The 22,430-nt window shown below is 44.6% G+C and overlaps 1 protein-coding gene across 1 annotated transcript; it reads right to left on the bottom strand.

Annotated features, from left to right (window-relative positions):
• Window positions 1–9,213: 9,213 nt before the first annotated feature.
• Window positions 9,214–12,056, bottom strand: LOC135377551 (uncharacterized). The gene is made up of 3 exons (XM_064610064.1): window positions 12,016–12,056; window positions 9,589–11,953; window positions 9,214–9,226 (listed from the first exon to the last, which is right to left on the bottom strand). Coding segments are annotated over exons 1-3 (2,379 nt in total). The 5' UTR covers window positions 12,017–12,056.
• Between the last annotated feature and the right edge of the window lie 10,374 nt (window positions 12,057–22,430).

The raw sequence follows: 22,430 nt of genomic DNA on the forward strand, positions 1-22,430 counted from the left end.
GATGTGCTTGGTACCGGAATGGGAGGCATGGGACTGACTTCCACACCTAATTGGAGGGAACAATAGAAAATGGTGGGCAAAATAGGTTACAAGGGGGGGGGGAGTGTAATTCTATTTGACGCTAACAGAAAATAAACTCAGACAAAGCTTCGATTAAAGCATCATCTTCAACACAACAGAACAACTTCGAAATAGTATGTATATTTGTGAAGAATATATTTGTGTATGTGGAATATGTTCAAAATGAAGTATGTTTCCTTACTTGTGCTTTCGGTCACTTCTTGCTGGAAAGGTGATGTCGGCTCACCGTTGGCATCTGTGAATGACACTAACGTGAGCATACTGGATTTCATACTATACTGTACAAGGGTAACATAGCTATTTCTTTAATTGTGAGGAGCTATATACTCTACACTTACCAGTATATCCTCTGAGTGACGTGGCAGTTCGTACTCCATTTGAATACCTGGAAGCGAGGAAGCAAAAGTTGTGAGCCTTGTCCTTAGGGGTGCACATGCTCCAGAAAGCAAATTTTTATACGTACAATTGCCTTGATCTGACAACTGAGAACAAGGTGCAGTGAGCCCACATGAGTCCTCTTGGTTAGGGTTGACCGCAGTAGTGTGCCCCACTTCAGTTGATAATGAATGGCCTAAATGAATATGCATTCTTGTTGTTATACCTGATTTCAGAAAAAAAAAGAACCTATCACATGCTAGTCGTTGGTAGCAAGCAGAGCCTTGGTCTTGGTTTTCTTTCTTTCTCTCTAGCTTTTTCTTTTTTAATGTTTTTGAGTTTTTCTTTTCATTTTTTTTGCCATAGCAAGCTGGCATGAGCTTGGCTGACATTTCCTGTTTACTCCTTTCTTTCTATTAAACATATACCCCACTCCAGCTTGGACTAAAAATCAGCTTTTAAACTTTGCATTTAATTTCAGTGACATGTATGTTTAAAAATCACACTGCGTAGATGTTGTACCACTTGCCTGTATAATAGAGTTGGTAAACTGACCTTTAGGGTGTGATATGATACTCCATTTTACAACAATCAATTTAACACGTTATTGTGCTTTAGGCAAAACTAATAGCCTCTAGAAAAGTTTGCTGCAAAGCAGCTGAAATGGAGATGTCTTCTACCTACCAGCTTCAAAATGTGTGTCTTCTTGAGGGTGCCTTGCGTTGTGGTCATTAAGAAACAATCCTGATCCACGATCACTCTGTGATACTGCGACATTGATAGCACAATCATTACAGAATGCAACAAAGACTAGGCAAATAATCCAATGCTTTAGCTTAGCACTTCTTACTATTACCGATCTACTTTAATAACAACACATCATTATCACTCAAGGGGAATAGGATACACAACGTTCTGCTTGCAAGGAACGAAGGGCTTTCTGTGCCTCACGCCGCAAGATTCAAATTTAGAGCTGAATGGGGTCAAACGACTTAAATTAAAAGCATTGGAAAAAACAACTTCGATATTACAGTATTTAGCGACAGCAAGAATGTTGTGAGCTACTGCATGGAAAAAGGGATTACAACAACATTACGAGCGCGGAAGCAATGTGAAGCGCGAGTTTGCGGAAGCAATGTGAAACACTCACGCAGGACGGGTATGACAGCCAATTGATTACGAAGAGGGCCATGAAATTGCTTGAAAATTCGCAGTTTAGACCATGGAATGATGGAAACTCTCGTAATGTTTTTGTAATTCCCTATTTCCAAGGTAGAATAGGCCATTGGCCTTGGTCATGGCCATAGGCCAAGGTAGAATAGGCTATTTCCATGCAGTTGCTCACAACATTCTTGCTGTCGCTAAATACTATAATATTGAAGTTGTTTTTTTCAATGCTTTTAATTTAAGTCGTTTGACCCCATTCAGCTCTAAATTTGAATCTTGTGGCGTGAGGCACAGAAAGCCCTTTGTTCCTTGCAAGCAGAACGTTGTGTATCCTATTCCCCTTGAGTGCGGCTTTGTGTACGTTGGCCAGGCGCGCCGGTGCCTCAATGACCGGATTAGGGAACATGCAGCAAACGTTGAAAGAATTAACGTTGAAAGAATCATTTACGGGTTTGTAAAGGTTGCCAGCCTTGCTTCAAGGACACTACAGTGCTTGCGTGAGGACGCTACGCACACCGAAGGGGGGGGGGTTGTTTCGGGAATCCTTGGAGATTGCCACCAGGGGAAATGTAGTTAGCAATGCGTCTTTTATCCCTCTCGCACCCCTTCGAAGATTTTTAGCTTTTAAGCCGAGATGAACCAGTAAATTTATTGCTGTGTCTGAGAATCTACGTCGTGTCGTCTTCTGTGTTCGTGTCTCTCGGTCTTCTTCGTGGATCACCTCCACTAGCAACGGTGACAGTGTAGTAGTATGATATAACTCTCACAATCACGTACCACATTCAGCAAGGAACTTCAACCTGTCATTGTCGACTGGGACATGAGGTACAGAAGACTTCTTCAATCGAGTGCAGTCTGGATCCATGTAGTCTGCTGGCGCAAAATGTGCAGAGCAAAGCACATAACTGTTGTGCAGCTGTCCCCTTGGCTTCTGTAGAAGGTCAGGCCTATTTGCATACTTCAACCATCTGTCATACCTGTTGGGCAAGGAAATAGTGTTAGTGGCAATGAGAAGCTCAATGTATACTAAAACAGGTTACTTAGATCAGGTCACAAACAAGCAAAACAGATGAGCATGAGGAGAGAGAAAAGACAGAAAACACTGTTCCTATTTCATAACCGCTAGTAAATTTTTATCGCTTCTGCGTCTGTGTGTGTGTGTGTTGTTTTTTTTTTCAGTTCATTATTTCTAATCTGGTAGTGACGATTTATTTTAACATTAAGGCACAGGTGTAACAGCTAGAGAACGTTTGAAACAAGTCACCCTTTTGACACACAAACGCGCGTTCATATTCGTACAGTGTTCAGTGGCAGTTAATTTAGTGAGGTATTCCTGCTAACGACGCAGCCTGCATCCCAGGATAGCAAATTCTATGCACACCGAGTGAAGACCACTAAGTTATATTGCTTATCTTCTCAATCAATGAATCTACCTCAGACATGTGATTTCAGAAATATCCAGCTTACCTTTCATCCACGGGTATCCGGAAGAATTTCAGTCTCGCTACTTTTCCGGACTTGTTACACCACTTGGCGCAGCAGTTTACGTGCCTTCCACGTCCAGAAGGCATAGTGTACAACTATAAAAGGATGTACCGCAAAATTCCAGGGCCGTGTTGCAAACACGCTTGTATGTACGGACAAACGCAACAGACGCAACCACGCAACAGCCACAGCCAGCGTTGCTAACCGTCGCTCCGTTGTAATGGTTTTCGATGTGCGCGCGCTCCCAAAAGTTTCGGTTTGGAAGCATTACGCGATTGGTTAGATCTGTGATCCATGTGACCCCACTTTTTATACAGAAAAGGGAGAACTTTTGCTTGTAGTAAATATTTTATTGTCCACACATTTTCAAAGTCCGTCATTAGTATTCAAATGAAAACAAATGTTACAGTCGTGAATATAGAAGTCCATCGAAATGAGGGCGCGATTGTCAAATCTATCGTGGCGCCATCGGTGAGGTGGACGCGAACTAGGGTCGAGTGACCGGGGGGTGACTGTACTACTTCTGTGATGGCGCGTCGCAATAGAAAAACAGAAAATACAATAGCTAACGTTTGCCTCCGCAAGCATGACTTTGGCATGCCACGTACTTGCCTCATCCCATGGCAAAGGGGAATGTGACGGCGTTAGCAGTACAGTTTAACGCCGCCAGCTAGGCTAGCTTGCAGCGCCCCTATTGAATGCAGATATTCGGACACCAGCGCAGCTATTCCTCTGCATGGGTGAACAAAAGCTAGAAGAGGGTGCATGCGTTGCGGCTCACCGCCCAGGACTGACGGTTGGAGAAGAAATTATTGAACGTCAAGCACAATGAGGCATGCTCCATCCAGGGCACCAGGAGGTACTTTGAGCCTATATCTTCTGTTCGGGTATATGCCGCAAAGACGTCTACTTCCAGAGAAACAAAGGCATTGCGCGTACAGCTACATCTTATTCCTTTGTTTGACTTTCTGTTGTGGGAGAAGTGCGCGCGAGACCATAACAAATGACTTCTAAAGACTGTTGTGTCGCGTTCTGACGTGCTCTGAGTCAATAGCTAAGATCAGCTGGCGCAGTAAGATACATAGAGAACAGTGGAAGAAAAGTAGTGATAATGGTACCTCACAGAGTGGATGCAAATGCGCTGACCAAGATTTTCCCCATTTAAGAATAAATACGCCAGCAGCATGGTGTGAGTTTTTCACTTCCCAGACGACTCCGGGTTCACAATCAAGCAATCATAAATGACGACGAATCTGTTTCGAAGCAGCGATTGTGAGCGTTAAGGTGAGAGTACTTGGCAGAACAGCAGAAGGCGAAATTCGCCCAAGGGGTGATAATGGTACCTTACAGACGGGATGCAAGTGCGCTGACGATTTTGTTTCATCGCGTAAAAACAAATACATCTGTAGATTTTCAAAATGGTAAAGGAGAGAGTGTCTTTTCACAGAATAGGGTCACAAAGACATCACTTTTTACTTCCTAGACGACCTCAACTAACGAATGTGTTGCACCGGAGTATGGTGAGGGAAAAAATATTTTTCATATTTTTCCTCGTTTAAGGAAAAATACACCTGTAGATTTTCAATAAGTTACAGAAGACGATTCGTTCTACAAATGGCACGATTTTTTCCACTTACTACACGACCACAGGTATGTGATCATACTATCGGAAAAGTGTCATCTTTTGCGAATTGTCGATATTCTCGGTCGCTTAGTTAAACAATGAATAGAGATCACCTTCATATTTCTGCGTTAAGCAATCTCCATACAGTAGTTTATGAGCACACATAATCTCGGAATCCTGCGAGAATGCTAGCTTGCCGAAAATTAATCGTAAACTTGGCCCAAAACGCGCTCTGTTCTTAAGCTCCCGCCACGTCACTAGATTTGTCTTCGTTCCATATGCACTTCGGGAAGGTAGATCGACCCTTCTCCTCTAACACCAGACAAAGAAATCGCAGAAATGACGTCTCTATGTGTCAGAAGGACGCGCAAACGGAGAACACTCTTTCATCTATGGGCCAAGTTCGGGGCTCCCCAATGCAAAAAAAAAAAAAAGAGAGAAAGAGAAAATGAAAAAAAAAAAATGTTGACGAGAAAGTTTCTACCCTACACACACACCCCTAAGGGAATGCACAGCATTTATTTATTTTTTTCAGCAAAATCTAAGAGGGTCGAGCTACACCACTGGCTGGTTTCGGCTGTAATGGCCCAGCTAGAGGGGAACAAGTCCGCGCCCGAAAGCCACGATCTTGAGGAGATTACGATGGTCCCTGAAAAGGACGCGACCTTCGATCCTACTTTTCTTTCAATAGGGGGCAGCGAACAGGTGCCCACTCGTAGAACCCAGCCCTCCCCTTCCGATTTCTATCGGTTGCAGTCTGTGTAGCAACGTCATGGTGACGTTTCTCGGGTAGAGGTCTATTGCCTGCACGTTCGTGCAAGCTGGCCCTTATCTTCGTTGTCGTCCTCAGAATTGCGTACCTACAAACTAAGGCGAGATAACGAAGAAATAGAAGGAACGAAATATATGAAATGAAATGCTCACCTCACACTTGTTGAACGGCCTCGTAGAGTGTTGGGGTTTAGGGCAGATGACTGTTTAGCACACCGCCTTGATTACTGGTAAAGCGTTCCCTTGTGGGTGTGAAATGCTTTAAACGATCGCATTAACGAAACGAAAAAGAAAAGATAGAAGTGTTCGCCCACTCACATGTTCCTTGATAATGTATTTTCATACATGACAGATTCGTAGAACACATTTGACATAGCGTAAAGGTTGCAATTGTATAAAACATATTCTACTGATATACCTTGAGATTTGTAGGCCTCCAGGAAGCAGCTGGTGGAGATAATGACCCGGAAACGTGAAGCGAAATTCTCTTTAGAGAAATTGTTTCGAAAGTTCCGACTCTGCGGAACAGCAGTATACACGTTCCATGAAATACAAGCCTTAGGCAGGTCTTATTACAATGAAATATAATAGACAACTTTTAACTTCACCTAATAATGTTATCGAGTGTTTCCGAATGACATGATATGACGTAATATGATTTACACACGTTGCGCGGATGGGGGTGTCTTGCATTCTGCCAAACATAACTAACATCTGACATATGAAAACTTCGGTCAACGTGGCTACCTCCGTGGCAAATCAATGTCTAACAGTTCATTGTCCTCTCATAATGATCACGACAAGAGAAAACATAACATTGTCATGCGTCAACGTAACATTCTAATCTACAGAGTGGCCTTAGCAATTTTACCTCAGTGTATTCCATCATTAGGTTTACTAGATTCGCGAGTAACAAAAAGCACCTTAGCTGCTTTTCTTCTCTGTTTACATTTTGCTTCAAATTACAGGGATCGTTCGGACTCTTTCTCCGCTACTTTTCATAATAGGGAAGACGTGGAGGTAAGAGAAAAGAAGCGACATAACGACGAAGCAGAATTTTTTCCTATTATTCCTTTTACAAGGGTCCTTCAAGGTTTACCGAAACTTTTCTTTCTTTAAATACCATAGAAAATTCGGGAAGCACCAAGCTACGTCAATTTTCAAAGTCATCGGGCCCATCTAGACGCCGCTTCAATCGGTGTGGCAACTCTTTGATGCCTTTCGCCTAGAAATAAGTGGACTGCCGCGGTACCCACTGCAGAGCATCTTTCTGGAAGGCTTCATCTGCATGGAACGCCTTTCCTTTCCTTTCATGGAACGTAAGGCATAGCTGGGCGGCCTCACTCATGAGGACCCTCATAAGGACGCCTCACCCTCACCTCATGACGATGAGGTGAGGGTGAGTGAGGCCAGAACACGCTGAATGTTCCTCATGAGGCCCACCGTGAGGGCCCTCATGAGGCCAGTCTTCGTGGGGCCACCAATACGTGAGGGTACAACGTATTCCGTGAGGAGCCTCACGGCCTCGTCAGTGAGGCCCTTTGTGAGTAACCTCACGGATGAGGCCATGAGGCCTTTCGTTAGGAACCTCATGGCTGAGGCCACGAGGCCTCTCATGAGGGCCCTCACTAATGAGGCCATGAAGCTTTTTGTGAGGGGCCTCATTGGTGAGGTCATGGATCCATTCGTGAAAAGCCTCACTGAAGGAGGAGCCAACGTATCTCCTGGCTTGGAGAAGATGTGTCGGAGATGACGTCACTCCGCGCAACTGGCCAATGGAAATTCGAAGGTCTTCGAGGATCGCCAAGTTCCGTTCTTATGTTTCTTTCCTCCATATATGAAGTCTTCCTTGAAGAACCTCACTGGTGAGGGCATGCGACTTTTTCATGAGGGACGTTACAGATAAGCTATGTCTCTCTTAGGCGGTCACATTAAGTTGTTGCATCATGTACAACCCCGAAACTGGGGAACACGATTTCGTTGACGTTAAGTTCTGTTTTGGGCGCGGCGGTACCTCTCGTGGAAGTAGTATAGGGGGGACCGTTATAAGGACATCCTTTTTCTAATCCAGTTCTAGCAATTTCTAATCCAACACAAGCCAGTTCTAATCCCTCTGGTTAGTGGCCCCACTTTGATTGACAGGCCCCTTTTTGGCTCACCCATTCATGCTGATTGGTTTGAGATGACCCCATTTCGATTTACAGGCCCCTTGTTTGGCTCCACCCCTTCACGCTGATTGGTTCAAAATGACCCCACTTTGATTGACAGCCTCCCTTTTGGCTCCGCCCACTTCACGCAGATTGGCCCCTCCAAACCTACTGATTGTTGATTGATCCATCCACTTCGCGCTGATTGGCTCCTTCTAGGACAGCTGATCGGCCAACCCAGTGACCCCGCTACAGCTCTATCTTAGACAAACAAAAGGAATACATTGCAACGTTTATTGAGTACATCATGGCTGTCTTGGAGAGATTGATTCCTTTGATGCTGGGCATGGTTCCTCGGAAGTGACGAATCATGTAGGTGTCTCTGGGACAGCGGCTAAGAAAAGTTTCATCCTCCGTGAGTTGACACATTCCACGCGCACTGGACGCTTACGTCCAGTGGTTGAAGGCACGTGCGTAGCGATCCAGTAGCGTTCTTGTCCAGCTTAATGTTGGACCGCATAGGTACCACATACCAATCTGTGATAGTGAAGATATCACCAGGGCATTCAAGCGGGTAGGTGTGCTTATCCTTCTCGAGCTTCATGCGTCTTCAGTTGCAGGTGTCCAGCGCCAGCGTGCATGAGACGAGCGAGAAGAGAACGAGCTACCATATCCTTCCACTGGTCCAACTGACGCTACTCCTTCTCATCCTCTGCATTATCTGAGGAGAGAAAGAATGCCCAGTTAAATCACGCTATCTCCGTCATACACTCAAGCTTACCATATTCGCAGCTTCCGTATGGGTAGGAGTCGATGTCATTGTAGAGGTATCGTTTGTCGTTGTACGCCATCAGACTTCTTTTCACATTTCTGATGGTGTACATGCACTGTTTCTTTCCCACTATTGACACCTGTTCGTGCGATACGCTAGTGTGCTTGAACAGGGTATCGTGGTACGTATCATGGAGGAGGTGTTTGCGCACAATGTTCTTTTTGACCCCTTTAGCTCTTGCAATTTGTTTTCCCCCAGCTAGTTTGATGGAGTACATTTTGGCTTTCAAGCATATTACTTCCTCTATGGGTATGCTACCGGTTTCACTTTTGAATGCACCAAGCCTACCACGATTCCTCTCGCTGTACAGTGGATGACCCCGATCGAAGGAAGACAAGTCTAAATGGTCGTCGGCGATCGCACGTAACTGATCTTCGTAATCCTTGCAGAATAGGCCGAGGATCAGAGAATCCGTGTCAAAGTAGCAGGTAATCACCGGACAAGTGAGCTTGCTCAGCAGAGTTTCGTAGTAGAACGAGTACATCGTTAATTTACTCAGTTCTAAAATCGTGAAGCCAATCTGCAAGGGGAAATCACATCGCACTTTTCTTTTGCGCATTTCGTACATGACACAATCGGGGGACAAAATTTCCATTCGCACGCATTCTGCCCGACTCCCGAGGCGACTCGCCGTCTCCTCATCGAAGGCTACTCGAATATCCCTCATGTTAAATTTATTTAAAAGCGTTCTTCCAAAGACCGCATTATTTGAGATTTTGTAGAAATTTTTTTCAAACGTCGTGCCTGAGGCAAGGCGCCTGGCAACATTGTCCTCAATGTAGGGACGCAGGAATGGTGCCTGACGAAATTTTAGAATTCGGTGAATTTTTGTCACCCTCATGCCCAATCTACAGTAGAGTGCGAGCAGTGCGTAATGAACGACGTACTCGACCTTGTCCTTGCACGTCAGCAACAGCTTTTTGCTGTTAGCTGGCTGATACATTAATTCTTCGAGAAGACCTCGCTGGAATGGCGAGAGCCATTCCTCCGGGACCACAGCCTTCTCGGGAGCCAGGGGGAAGTACCGCGTTAGAGCGTGGATAGATTTTGGATACTCCAAGTCACACACATACACGTACCCCACCTCCGAATCCATGGGGTGACGCATAAAATCCACAGAGCTAAAATCCTCGACCCACTCGAAATCGCCGACGGGGAGGTGCTTTACCATACTGAATCCGTAAAGATTGTTGCAATCTATGTATGATATGTACACCTCCTCTTTTTCGGGATCATAGCCACTACATAGAGGGTTGTTAGCCCGCAAATGACGCCTGCTCGCCTGACAGAGCCCGCCCCTAACACCCGACTCGATGGTTCTGTACATGTCCTCGTCGATGATTAACTCCAATTTTGCCTGCGTGTAATTTAGAGCACATTGCCACGAATAGGATGCCAGAGAAACACAATGAAGCAATTCTAATCCACGCGCGTCGTAGCACAGTCGTCGAAAGTGCTGCATTACATCAGCATGTAATAGGGCATCCGTTTTCAGGTACAGTGCATTATAATCCCTCAGATTCGAGCATCCAAAATGTTCAAATACTTGCAGCGCATACTGGTAGTCTTCCTCGCTTATATCCTCCCCAGTGAGATCATTTCGGAAGGCAGATTTTGCCGGCAGAGCCAATTCGTCGTACACCGCAAAAGAATTAACGTGGCTGTATGGGAATACACCTTTACGAAGCAGAATTTCGTAGTCGTTTCCAAATACCTGCTTCAGGCACTGGAACGCCTCTGCGCCCCCCATGGATTTGACGGTTTCCACGAGCTCTCCCAGCGACGAATTTAGGTACTGCATGGTATCTCTGAATAGGAAGGTGCCAATTTCGAACGATCGAATTTTTTCCATGGAACTGGCAACGATGAAGGGAGCTCGCTTCCACCCGAGAAGGTGAAATTCCCGCAGCAGTCCGGCCAAATCGTAGGCCAGATTGTGCACCATGATCGGTAATTTTTCTCTCGTCGTGCACGCCACGTTACAGGGGCTGCACAGCGTCGCAATGTAATTTGTGTCCCCGGTAGTACATCGCTTGGAATGGTCGTGATGACGGACACGGGGTAGATCTCGCGTGAACTCCCGTTTACAGTACGCGCAATGGGTGGCAGCTCTGTGCTCGGCCCGTTGCTCATCATTCAGCACCATTGTGGCGGGGCAGGCATTCAGGGCAACCATCTCGTCCCGCATTTCCATCAAAGCCTTCACGCACTGCCTCGCGGAATCTTCACCGTGGTGCGTCCTGACGCGCATCACCTTCGAGTCGTGGGTGCGCACGAGCACGGCACAGAAGCTAGAGGTGACGTGACGCTGCATGCCAACACCACTGGGCGCGAGTACGCTCTCCGTGTCCAACGCGACGACGTAGTTGTACTGCTGCTTGTACTGTATTTTATTAAATTCTACAAAATTTTTGCCAGGTTCGCAAAATTCCAATAAGATTTCGTTCACGTCCGCGCACAGGCGACGATGTTTCGCCATGCTCTTTTCCTCGTTAAAAGAGCGCGTGCAACGTTCGCATACGAAACACCTATTGTCTCTCATCAGTAATCGTTCGAGGGACTTGATTCCAAAAAAATGTTCATCTATAGCCAATAAGTGAATTTTCTTTTCACACTCGAGTTTTGGGGGTCGCGACACGTGCACTCCCTGATCGACGTACTCGTACACGTAAACGGATATCTTGTTTTTGTCTTCGAATTCGTCCAGATCAGAAAATGAAACGGGGAAGTGGCTTGGCCACCAGTAATCTACTGCATAATTTTCACATTTTTTCCACGAATTCCTTTCCTGTGGGTGCAGGAGAGCGAGCGTATTGTATTTAAAACATTCGCCCTCCTTGCGTGCTGGTAAATGGATATTCGTTAACACGTTCCTGCGTTTAGCCAGATTCGTGGGAAGTACCCCATTACACCCGAATTTTTTAGTTTTCACAGCAGAAATACACATTTGAACTTTTTGGACGTCAGTGGATACAAACCCACTACCCTCGCGCTGGTAATTTTCAATGCGCCCGGTGGACTCCTGAATCACATCCATCAAAGTATTTGCGATAGCTCCGTCGCTGTGGACTTCGCGAGCAAGCGCCATAAAATGAGCTATGTGCGCGGTTACATCCCCTCGATTTTCTTTCATCATTAGAACGTCAGAACAAATGCAAAACCTAAAGGGTATTCTTTGCGCTCGCAAAATAGCAATTATATCGTGGAGGTGGTTCATTAAATATTGTCGCAAGTCCTCTACTCCCTGATCGTGAACAGATGCCAATAGCACAAACGCTTTGACGATACCTCGAAATGCGCTATCAGTTTGAAAGAAAGGCAGGAAGGAAATGTCCACATAGGGATGCGATCGCTCGACGTGAGCATGCAATGTGGCAGGTGAAATGTCTGGAGAAGATGGTGAATTCTCTTCCAATGGCTCATCATCCCCGATATCATGAGGATCAAAAAAGCAGAACACGCATCTAGGCACTGAAAAAAAGAAGAAACACTAAGAAAACGTGCACCACAAAGCGTGGATGAAAAATACTCACTCTTGAAGCGAGCTCCGCACACTCCCGAAGCGATGCGAAGACTGCTGCTTCTTTACACATCCTCCCCAGTTATATAGCAGCGACCTCGCTGCATGCCCCAACATGCACGGGCGCGAGGAGTCCTCATAGCCTAAAAATAACCTGCTCTGCATGTTCAAGGTTGCAGCTTGCCCTTGGCTTCACGTAATGCTCCGTCCGCCTACACCATTGCCGTACCTGAGCGCAAAGTTCGCTCTCATCACATGTCATTCCGATATGCAAGTTGCTTTCATGAGCAGGCACACAACCATCCCTTTTTGTTCACAGTGGCTGTGGAATTTCAATAATATTACTTAAAAGAAACAAACTGCAGTGAAATGCAGATTCATCTCAGACAGGAATTTCTACCCGCAGCATTAAGCTCTCAGATACCAGCATTTCTGCTCAAATAGCAAAATGGCTATGACTTCAAAAATTAAACACATGCTAACAAACTACCATCAACTGCTATCAGATAATTATTGCATAATGCTAAATACTCAATTGCATTGCCCCTAAGTGAAGAAAGCGCAGGACAAGGGTACACAAATTCACTTAAGCGATGAGGGAAAAGGCTTAAGACCTCAGGTCACCACACAACGCTACGCGGCTAACACAAGATAACAACAAGATACTAGCGGCGGGTAAAATCGTAACACTGCTAAACAAGCCCCAACATGCCGTGATGACGTCACAAACCACGAAAAAAGAAGCACGCGCGCACACACGGCAGCTCAGGAATGCACAAGGAGAGGTGGTTTATTGGAATTTCTACTCCTGGCTCAGACACCAACATTTCTGCTCAAATACCCATAACTGCAAGATTAAGTACTGCTTACTTCATTGAGCACCCAACGAAATCAAACAAACAAACAAAAACAAACAAACCCACTTTCCGTGATAGAACACTATTCAGCTTTACCAAGTGATTTTCTTCTGCTTTAGCAGTGAAAGAAAAAAAGAGCCATGAAAAATTACACGTACTTTTGTTTGAATAGCTATAACTGAAAAAAAAAAAGAAAAGAAAGAAACCGAAGCACATGCTAATAAACGGAGAAAAAGGCACTCATGTCTGGTATCTGATAGTGCCACATACACAGACGCATTGTCGCAAAGAAAGCACAGGACAGGGATACACAAATTTCCTTAGGTGAGCAGGGAAAAGGCTTAAGACCTCAGGAATAATAGCAGAGTCACCGGACATTGCTACGCGGCTAACACAAGATAACAACAACAAGATAATAGCGGCGGGTAAAATTGCAACACTGCTAAACAAGCCCCAACATGCCATGATGACGTCACAAACCAGGAAAAAAGCACACACGCGCGCGCACACAGCAGCTCAGGAAAGCACAAGGAGAGGTGCTTTATTGGAATTTCTACTCCAGGCTCAGACTGCTCAAATACCCATAACTGCAAGATTAAGCACTGCCTACTTCATCGAGCACCCAACAAAATCTAACAAACAAACAAAAAACAAACAAACCCACTTTCCGTGATAGAACACTATTCAGCTTTACCAAGTGATTTTCTTCTGCTTTAGCAGTGAAAGAAAAAAAGAGCCATGAAAAATTACACGTACTTTTGCTTGAATAGCTATAACTGCAAAAAAAAAAAGAAAAAAGAAACCGAAGCACATGCTAATAAACGGAGAAAAAGGCACCCATTTCTGCTATCAGATAATTATTGCATAATGCTACATACACAGTCGCGTTGTCCCTGTGTAAAGAAAGCACAGCACAAGGGTACACGAATCGAATTGGGAAAATCACTTCTGCTTTTCGATATACGATACACGATACAATACGATATACGCTGTTTTTTTTTGTTTTTTTACGGGCGAAAATTGCAATAAGAAGCCACTGCTATGCAAGGGCAACAACCCTTATTTTTAAACCAACATTTCATGCAATACCACATAAATTTATCACTCGAGTCACACGAAAAGGCATACACAATGTACTTACTGGTTAAGTGGGGTCACAGTTGCACACACACACACACAACACAGACACAACGAGCGACAGTGAAAAATAAGAAATTACACACACTTCTGCACGAATAGCAAAGTGTCAAGCATGACAAAACACATTTTCTACCACCAGAAAATTATTAAACAGAATAATACAATATTCGCAAAAATTAAGCTTGTGTGGCAAACACACAACCTGAGGAACACACCCATTCACATCTGCTTTCTGAATTTGTTATACAGGCGTGAGCGATTCGATAAGAATATAAAGCACGCTGCTTGGAGAAAGCATATATCATGTGTAACGCAGTCTACTCTATTGAAAATGCGATAAACCTTATTTTTCAAACAAAAAAAATTACAATCGGCATAATATACGGCAATATCGGCAATATCACTGAAGTCAAACACAATGAACTTACTTGTCAAGTGGGGACCCAGCTGCACAAACGCGCACGCACACTCACACATTTTTAGTGCCTCACAACGAGCAAAAACCCAAGGTCTATTCACAGCCACATAAATTCATATTATTCCTCACGTCAATAATCATCCAACCATCGTCAAAACGGGGAACACGCATATGCCAATGCGAAACAATAGGCCTTCCCGCCGGATGTAATACGATATCGCCAGTCGACCGTCCCAAAGCAAAAAAGAAACACAGCATCTCAGGAATGCATGTTGCCTATACATCCAAGAACAGCGTGCAGCAATTATAACACAGAATGAGATTCATTTCCTTGTACTTTTGTTTTGCTTGCATATAAATATTTCACAAGAAATATTAGAGAGTGAAAAAGGAGAACAGCATTCGCTACACCCTGTAGCTCTTATCATTTTTAAACAAACCAGTTTTCATATGTTCATAACCACACTACCATTCACTAAATAGGGGAGTCACTAATGATTCAAATAAGATAAAATATCATTCCATCATCATTGATTGCAAACTTCACGCAAGAATAAGCAACTGCTGCGTGTCGTATTTTTCTTATAAGAAACACCAAATGGACTCAATCTCGCCCTGTTAAATACCAACAGCAACGATTTTTTTTGTATTTTGTATTTATTTTTGTCCTTTCCAGCAGCTCATTACTTTGTGCGAGTCATCAAAAATTAAAAATTTCTGATCTGCTGATAAAACAGTGTGCCCCCCCCCCCCCCCCCATGTGAGCTGCATTGGGCCCGTTCACGCAGTTAGGACACACTTGACGCAATGACGCGCGCTCCGTTATCGTTTCCCCATACACTGTTTTATCAGATGATCAGAAATTTTTAATTTTTGATGACTCGCACAAAGTAATGAGCTGCTGGAACGGACAAAAATAAATACAAAATACAAAAAAAATCGTTGCTGTTGGTATTTAACAGGGCGAGATTGAGTCCATTTGGTGTTTCTTATAAGAAAAATACGACACGCAGCAGTTGCTTATTCTTGCGTGAAGTTTGCAATCAATGATGATGGAATGATATTTTATCTTATTTGAATCATTAGTGACTCCCCTATTTAGTGAATGGTAGTGTGGTTATGAACATATGAAAACTGGTTTGTTTAAAAATGATAAGAGCTACAGGGTGTAGCGAATGCTGTTCTCCTTTTTCACTCTCTAATATTTCTTGTGAAATATTTATATGCAAGCAAAACAAAAGTACAAGGAAATGAATCTCATTCTGTGTTATAATTGCTGCACGCTGTTCTTGGATGTATAGGCAACATGCATTCCTGAGATGCTGTGTTTCTTTTTTGCTTTGGGACGGTCGACTGGCGATATCGTATTACATCCGGCGGGAAGGCCTATTGTTTCGCATTGGCATATGCGTGTTCCCCGTTTTGACGATGGTTGGATGATTATTGACGTGAGGAATAATATGAATTTATGTGGCTGTGAATAGACCTTGGGTTTTTGCTCGTTGTGAGGCACTAAAAATGTGTGAGTGTGCGTGCGCGTTTGTGCAGCTGGGTCCCCACTTGACAAGTAAGTTCATTGTGTTTGACTTCAGTGATATTGCCGATATTGCCGTATATTATGCCGATTGTAATTTTTTTTGTTTGAAAAATAAGGTTTATCGCATTTTCAATAGAGTAGACTGCGTTACACATGATATATGCTTTCTCCAAGCAGCGTGCTTTATATTCTTATCGAATCGCTCACGCCTGTATAACAAATTCAGAATGCAGATGTGAATGGGTGTGTTCCTCAGGTTGTGTGTTTGCCACACAAGCTTAATTTTTGCGAATATTGTATTATTCTGTTTAATAATTTTCTGGTGGTAGAAAATGTGTTTTGTCATGCTTGACACTTTGCTATTCGTGCAGAAGTGTGTGTAATTTCTTATTTTTCACTGTCGCTCGTTGTGTCTGTGTTGTGTGTGTGTGTGTGTGCAACTGTGACCCCACTTAACCAGTAAGTACATTGTGTATGCCTTTTCGTGTGACTCGAGTGATAAATTTATGTGGTATTGCATGAAATGTTGGTTTAAAAATAAGGGTTGTTGCCCTTGCATAGCAGTGGCTTCTTATTGCAATTTTCGCCCGTAAAAAAAACAAAAAAAACAGCGTATATCGTATTGTATCGTGTATCGTATATCGAAAAGCAGAAGTGATTTTCCCAATTCGATTCGTGTACCCTTGTGCTGTGCTTTCTTTACACAGGGACAACGCGACTGTGTATGTAGCATTATGCAATAATTATCTGATAGCAGAAATGGGTGCCTTTTTCTCCGTTTATTAGCATGTGCTTCGGTTTCTTTTCTCTTTTTTTTTTTTTGCAGTTATAGCTATTCAAGCAAAAGTACGTGTAATTTTTCATGGCTCTTTTTTTCTTTCACTGCTAAAGCAGAAGAAAATCACCTGGTAAAGCTGAATAGTGTTCTATCACGGAAAGTGGGTTTGTTTGTTTTTTGTTTGTTTGTTAGATTTTGTTGGGTGCTCGATGAAGTAAGCAGTGCTTAATCTTGCAGTTATGGGTATTTGAGCAGTCTGAGCCTGGAGTACAAATTCCAATAAAGCACCTCTCCTTGTGCATTCCTGAGCTGCTGTGTGCGCGCGCGTGTGTGCTTTTTTCCTGGTTTGTGACGTCATCATGGCATGTTGGGGCTTGTTTAGCAGTGTTGCAATTTTACCCGCCGCTATTATCTTGTTGTTATCTTGTGTTAGCCGCGTAGCGATGTCCGGTGACTCTGCTATTATTCCTGAGGTCTTAAGCCTTTTCCCTGCTCACCTAAGGAAATTTGTGTATCCCTGTCCTGTGCTTTCTTTGCGACAATGCGTCTGTGTATGTGGCACTATCAGATACCAGACATGAGTGCCTTTTTCTCCGTTTATTAGCATGTGCTTCGGATTCTTTCTTTTCTTTTTTTTTTTCAGTTATAGCTATTCAAACAAAAGTACGTGTAATTTTTCATGGCTCTTTTTTTCTTTCACTGCTAAAGCAGAAGAAAATCACTTGGTAAAGCTGAATAGTAGTAGTAAAAGAATAATACGACTTAGCGAGTAATTTGATACCTCCCTCCTCTCTCACCCCCCCTGTTACCCCCAATTTTGCAATTTGCACCCCACCCAATTTTTTTAAAAATTTTTTTTTTCGATTTTTCACTTAAAATCGCTCATACACGCATAAGAATGCGATAATAGAGCGTAGAATATAATTTTCAATTAATAAATTCAATTACTATGCATTCCAACGAGAGAGAGAGGAGGAAAATATCAAATTATCGTTAAGTCGTGTTATTCTATAATGAGACACACGAAAAGAAGCGCACATACGCATAAATGCACTCTCTAAACTCATTTAATAATTCAAGTCATTACTATACACATTCAATTCACTAATGTGTCAGTCCAGGTTGGGTAACAGCATCAGCCCATGGGCGCCGCCATTTGCAAAGCGTCACACCAGGCAGGTCGGAAAGCATCACGTCAGGTGGCAGCACCGCTGTCATCATGGGGACTTCCGTGGAATGCAGAAAAAAACAAAAAAAAGTGCTAACGAGGGGAAAACACGCGCGAAAACAGGCACACACACACAAAATTTTCACCATCGCGAATATGTGCGGGCATGCACCGACGAGTATAGCAACAAGGGTCATTGACAGAATGGCGTACAAGGGAATTGCGAACATGTTTGGGCATGCACGGACAAGAATAATAACAACAAGGGGAAGACTTTCTGCTAATCGCAACAAGGTAAATCGACAAACATACACTACTCCAATACACGCTGACAAGTAATCGCAGTTAGGGGGTAGGTAAACGCGACAACAGAAGAAGAAGTATTAAAACGACAACTCACCGACATCCAAGCATATCTGTGTGCACACACACCGCCCTCCATCTTCTTTACATGACTAAAGAGTTCACCAGCACATCAACGGTCACGGTACGAGCGACGCGCCAGACGTCCGCACCCGACGAGAGGCAAACAGAAAACTGAATCTGGCGCCCTCTCCGCGGAGCATACGTCACACGCGCGCACTCGCAGCGCCACCACGTCTGCCGTCGGACGTTTCGGTTTTGGTCTCGTCGCCCTTCACGTCTCGCGCATGCGCTTCGAGCACGGTGGTGGTGGTGGTGGAGGATTCGCTTTCGTTCTGACGCCCATTTCTTTACGTTTTTTATTTGGAAGCGCCGTATAAAGGGAGAGCGCGCTATCCGCGCGTTATCATTCAGACCAATACTTGGAAATGTTCAGTTACCACGCTTTGCAAACTTGTCCTCGTATCCACGCTTCTTGGGAAGAGCTGGAGAATGACTGTTTCAGCAAGGAGAGTCCCCGAAACGAGCTTGTCATCTCTGCTTTTCGCTACGTCATCGACATGGTGGCTTTTGGCAATATAGGAAAGATATCCCCAGGCCCCCTACAGGAAATGGTGCGTCGGATATACGCCCGTTACAAGAACGTCTCTATAAGCGTTCTGGATGGACCCTTCGGAGTGATCAGTGAATTTTTGAAGTCGACGAACACCGAATTCAACTACGTGTCTGCAGACATCGTGGACCTCCTCGCTCGCGCCGTTGCTCATATTAAGTATTCACTGCGGAACCAACATCATCTGCAAGCAGTCTACATTGTCAATTTTGTCACTGATTTATTGAAATACCGTTTAGTCATCGAAATGGAACGCATTAAACAGTCTGAATAACTTTGACGAGACTCTGTTGTTTTTTTTTCATGGAAACATCTTTATTGAATCTAAACATATACTCTTCCCTTGAGCACGTCGATAGATGCTCGCACTCTCCCTGACTTGCTCGATCCACACGAACAGAACATTACGAGAAGATCGGACATGCCAAAAAAGGTACGGGTAATCTTCATCGCAGCGACGTCATTGCGCGGGTCACTGAACCAGCACGATGTCGGAATGGTCATTCTTTTTATACATCCATTCCGCCACCACACTGCCACGATGACCCGTGCTCCTCCAGTCTTCGTCTTTTTATCGCAGTGTCGACTTTACGCTTGACTACCGGGCTAGAGTGATGGTGCAATAGACAGTCGTTTATACGTCAATTTCACCATCGTGCTAGCACGATGACCAACCACCTCCTCTTCCTGCGTTCGCGCGCGCGCGCGCGAAAGACAGAAGCTATATTTCTGAGCTACAATTTTATTATTTTTTAGACTCTCTCGATTATTATGACAACGCGTGCACAGACTTGGTCCTTTGTTGTATTACTCAATCCCCGATGACGTTCGAGGGCTCTCTTCCGGGTTTTCCGGTGCTGCAAAAAACGAGAGTGTTTTGTTACAATGCATTGAGACACACAGAGCGGAAATTACCCTCGTATTCGCAGCTGCCGTAAGGAAAGGAACGTACGGCGTCGACCAGATAGCGCTTGTCATCGTAGGGGACCAAGCTCTTCTTGACTCTCGAAATGGTGTACATTGTTTGCTTTATGCTCTGGATGGTGCACTGCTTCTGAGAGACTGTCCTTTCATTGAACAGAGAATCTCGGTACACTTCGTGCAATAAATGTCTCCTCACCACGTCTTTCTTAACTCCTTTCGCTCTCGCGATCTGTTTGTGTGTTCCGGCCAAGAGAATGCTGTACATTTTGGCTCGGATGGCTACGACTTCCTGAATAACTCCTCCTCCCGTTTCGTCTTTGAAGTACCCCATCTGGTTCGCGTGCTCGGCGTTGAAAAGTGGATGGTCCGGTGGATAGGAGGAGAGATCTAGCTCGTGCTGAATTTTCATCAGCTGCTCTACGAGGCTCTCGCACGTGAGAGCAAAAATTATACTGTCCGTATCTCCATAGATCAACTGCACTGGACAGGTTAAGCGAGAAAAGAGCGACTCGTAAATGAAGCTGTACATTCGGACTTTGGATATCTCTAAAATGGCAAAGCCCACGTAAAGGGGGTGCGTGCATTTGATACGACGCTGTTTCATCTCGTACAAGATGCACTTGTCACTCAGGATGTGGAAATGCTGGAAGTCGACGGAACTAGCTTTTCTGAGCGCGCTTTCTTTGTCGTAGGCTATGGTGTACCTCTTCATGCGTCTCACATTTTGAATCCCCTACTGAAAAATCCTATATGTAGATCCTCATATGATGTTATTGGATATAGGACCTATAAGTGGTGTAGGTTCCACAGGAGTTATAGGTTTTATAGGAGCAATATAGGTATTATAGGAGATGTAGGACCTGCGACTCCTATATGATCTGTACACTGCGTGTATGGGGACACGGTATGAAATTTGGCTGTGGCGATACATGCATACACATGCAATGAACAAAAATAATAAGAAATGAGTACAATAAAATACCATCTACTTCCCTTTATTTATTCACCATTACAATAATACCATTCACAATTTTTTACATTCAAGGACACAGCTGTAAAAGCTTGCACTGCCGTGGAGCAGATGACGGAGTTGCATGGGTGAGGCGTATGCCTCATCTGTTTCACAGTAAACAAAAATCAGTGAAGAGCTCTGCAACGTACTTTGACGCGACTTACTTGATGTCTTTCAACATTTCCGTGACGTATCTGTTCATTTTCCCACGTCGTGTGTGTGCTGGCTCATCTGCGTTGTTCACGAAAATCGATCCGTGAAAAGCATCTGAAATTCACAAATTCGTCGTAAGTAGCGGGGCCACTGGAGCATCACATGTGACATCTTAACCCTGATAAGCGTTGGAGGTTTACCAATAGGGACACTGAGCTAACAGATAGAAATAAGGTAATAGGAATCACAAGGGTAATATTCACACTGAGAGCATAAAGTAGGAGGAACCCACATGCTGCAAAGGATACTGAACAAAAAGTACGAAACATGACACTACTGGCACGCAACTAACCTTTACTTCACCAAATCGAAGGGCTTCTGGACGTATCTTCCAACACGCACACAAGAAAGCACGTCCAGGCATCACTTGTAAAGCAGAATAACACATCCACAGCAGTTCGGTGCACCAGATGGGCCCAGAGCCACAACGAAACGCGAAAATCCGGATGCGAGAACAAACGCGTCCGACCTCAACGAACTTTGCAAGCGAAATGAACGCCAGAGCGCCAGAGCCCCGCCTGGTGGCGGCGGTGGAAGGGAAGGAAGATGCACGCTGTTCAGGCGCTCCTCGCACTATGGCAAGAGAACGGAAAGCCGCGCGAGGACGGGACTAATACTATCGGAAAGAGGACGCTTTCCCCGTCAAAAAGAGACCTCAATCGCGTTTCTACGCCTACAAAAACCCGATAAGGAGAAAAATGCCCCGGTCCTATGTATAAGAGGGCCGCCGTTGCCACGGTGTCCTAACTCGGGAACGGAGAGGGATAGAAAGGTGCCGCAAGTTTCTACGCGTTGCCTATGTCGAGTGCGTTTATCCATTAAAAAGAAATTCGCATCCGCCGCGGGCTTGGAACCTGAAATCGGGGACAAAGTCGGGAAATGGTGGTCGGTGTCAGGAATTTCGAGAATCACGCCTTAACCGCTGGAAATGGACGGGTGGTTTGAATGAGAAAGTTGCAGAGCAGAGAACAGAGCACATGCACACGAAATTTCGACTGAATCGGACTTCGGGTATGCGAGTTGAGACTCCCAACAGTGGGAAGCGTTTCGCAGTTGTGCTTGCCAGACTGGTCGCCTCGTCATACTCTTAAGCCGATATCGCGAGAACGGAACGTCGCGTGTCTACGGGATCAACGCTGTTCGAAAGAGCACATCGAGACTGTCACAACGAAGGGAAACACGACCATGTCGCAGCAAGGGGAACATTTTGGGGGAAAAAAGTCGTCGGTTCCGTGTACTGGGAGGTCAGTAAACGCGGAAACCTGTAACTCGAGAATCGCTAAAGTTGGAAAAGTGTGGTAAATTTTACCACGTGCACCGCGTCGATAACAGTATGCTCTCCAAAGATACATCATGTCCTACGCGAGCTTATTTCCGAAAAAGGGCCCCGAAGTTCGAAAAAACG

Source organism: Ornithodoros turicata, chromosome 1 (genome assembly GCF_037126465.1).
Source record: "Ornithodoros turicata isolate Travis chromosome 1, ASM3712646v1, whole genome shotgun sequence".
Lineage (NCBI taxonomy): Eukaryota > Metazoa > Arthropoda > Arachnida > Ixodida > Argasidae > Ornithodoros > Ornithodoros turicata.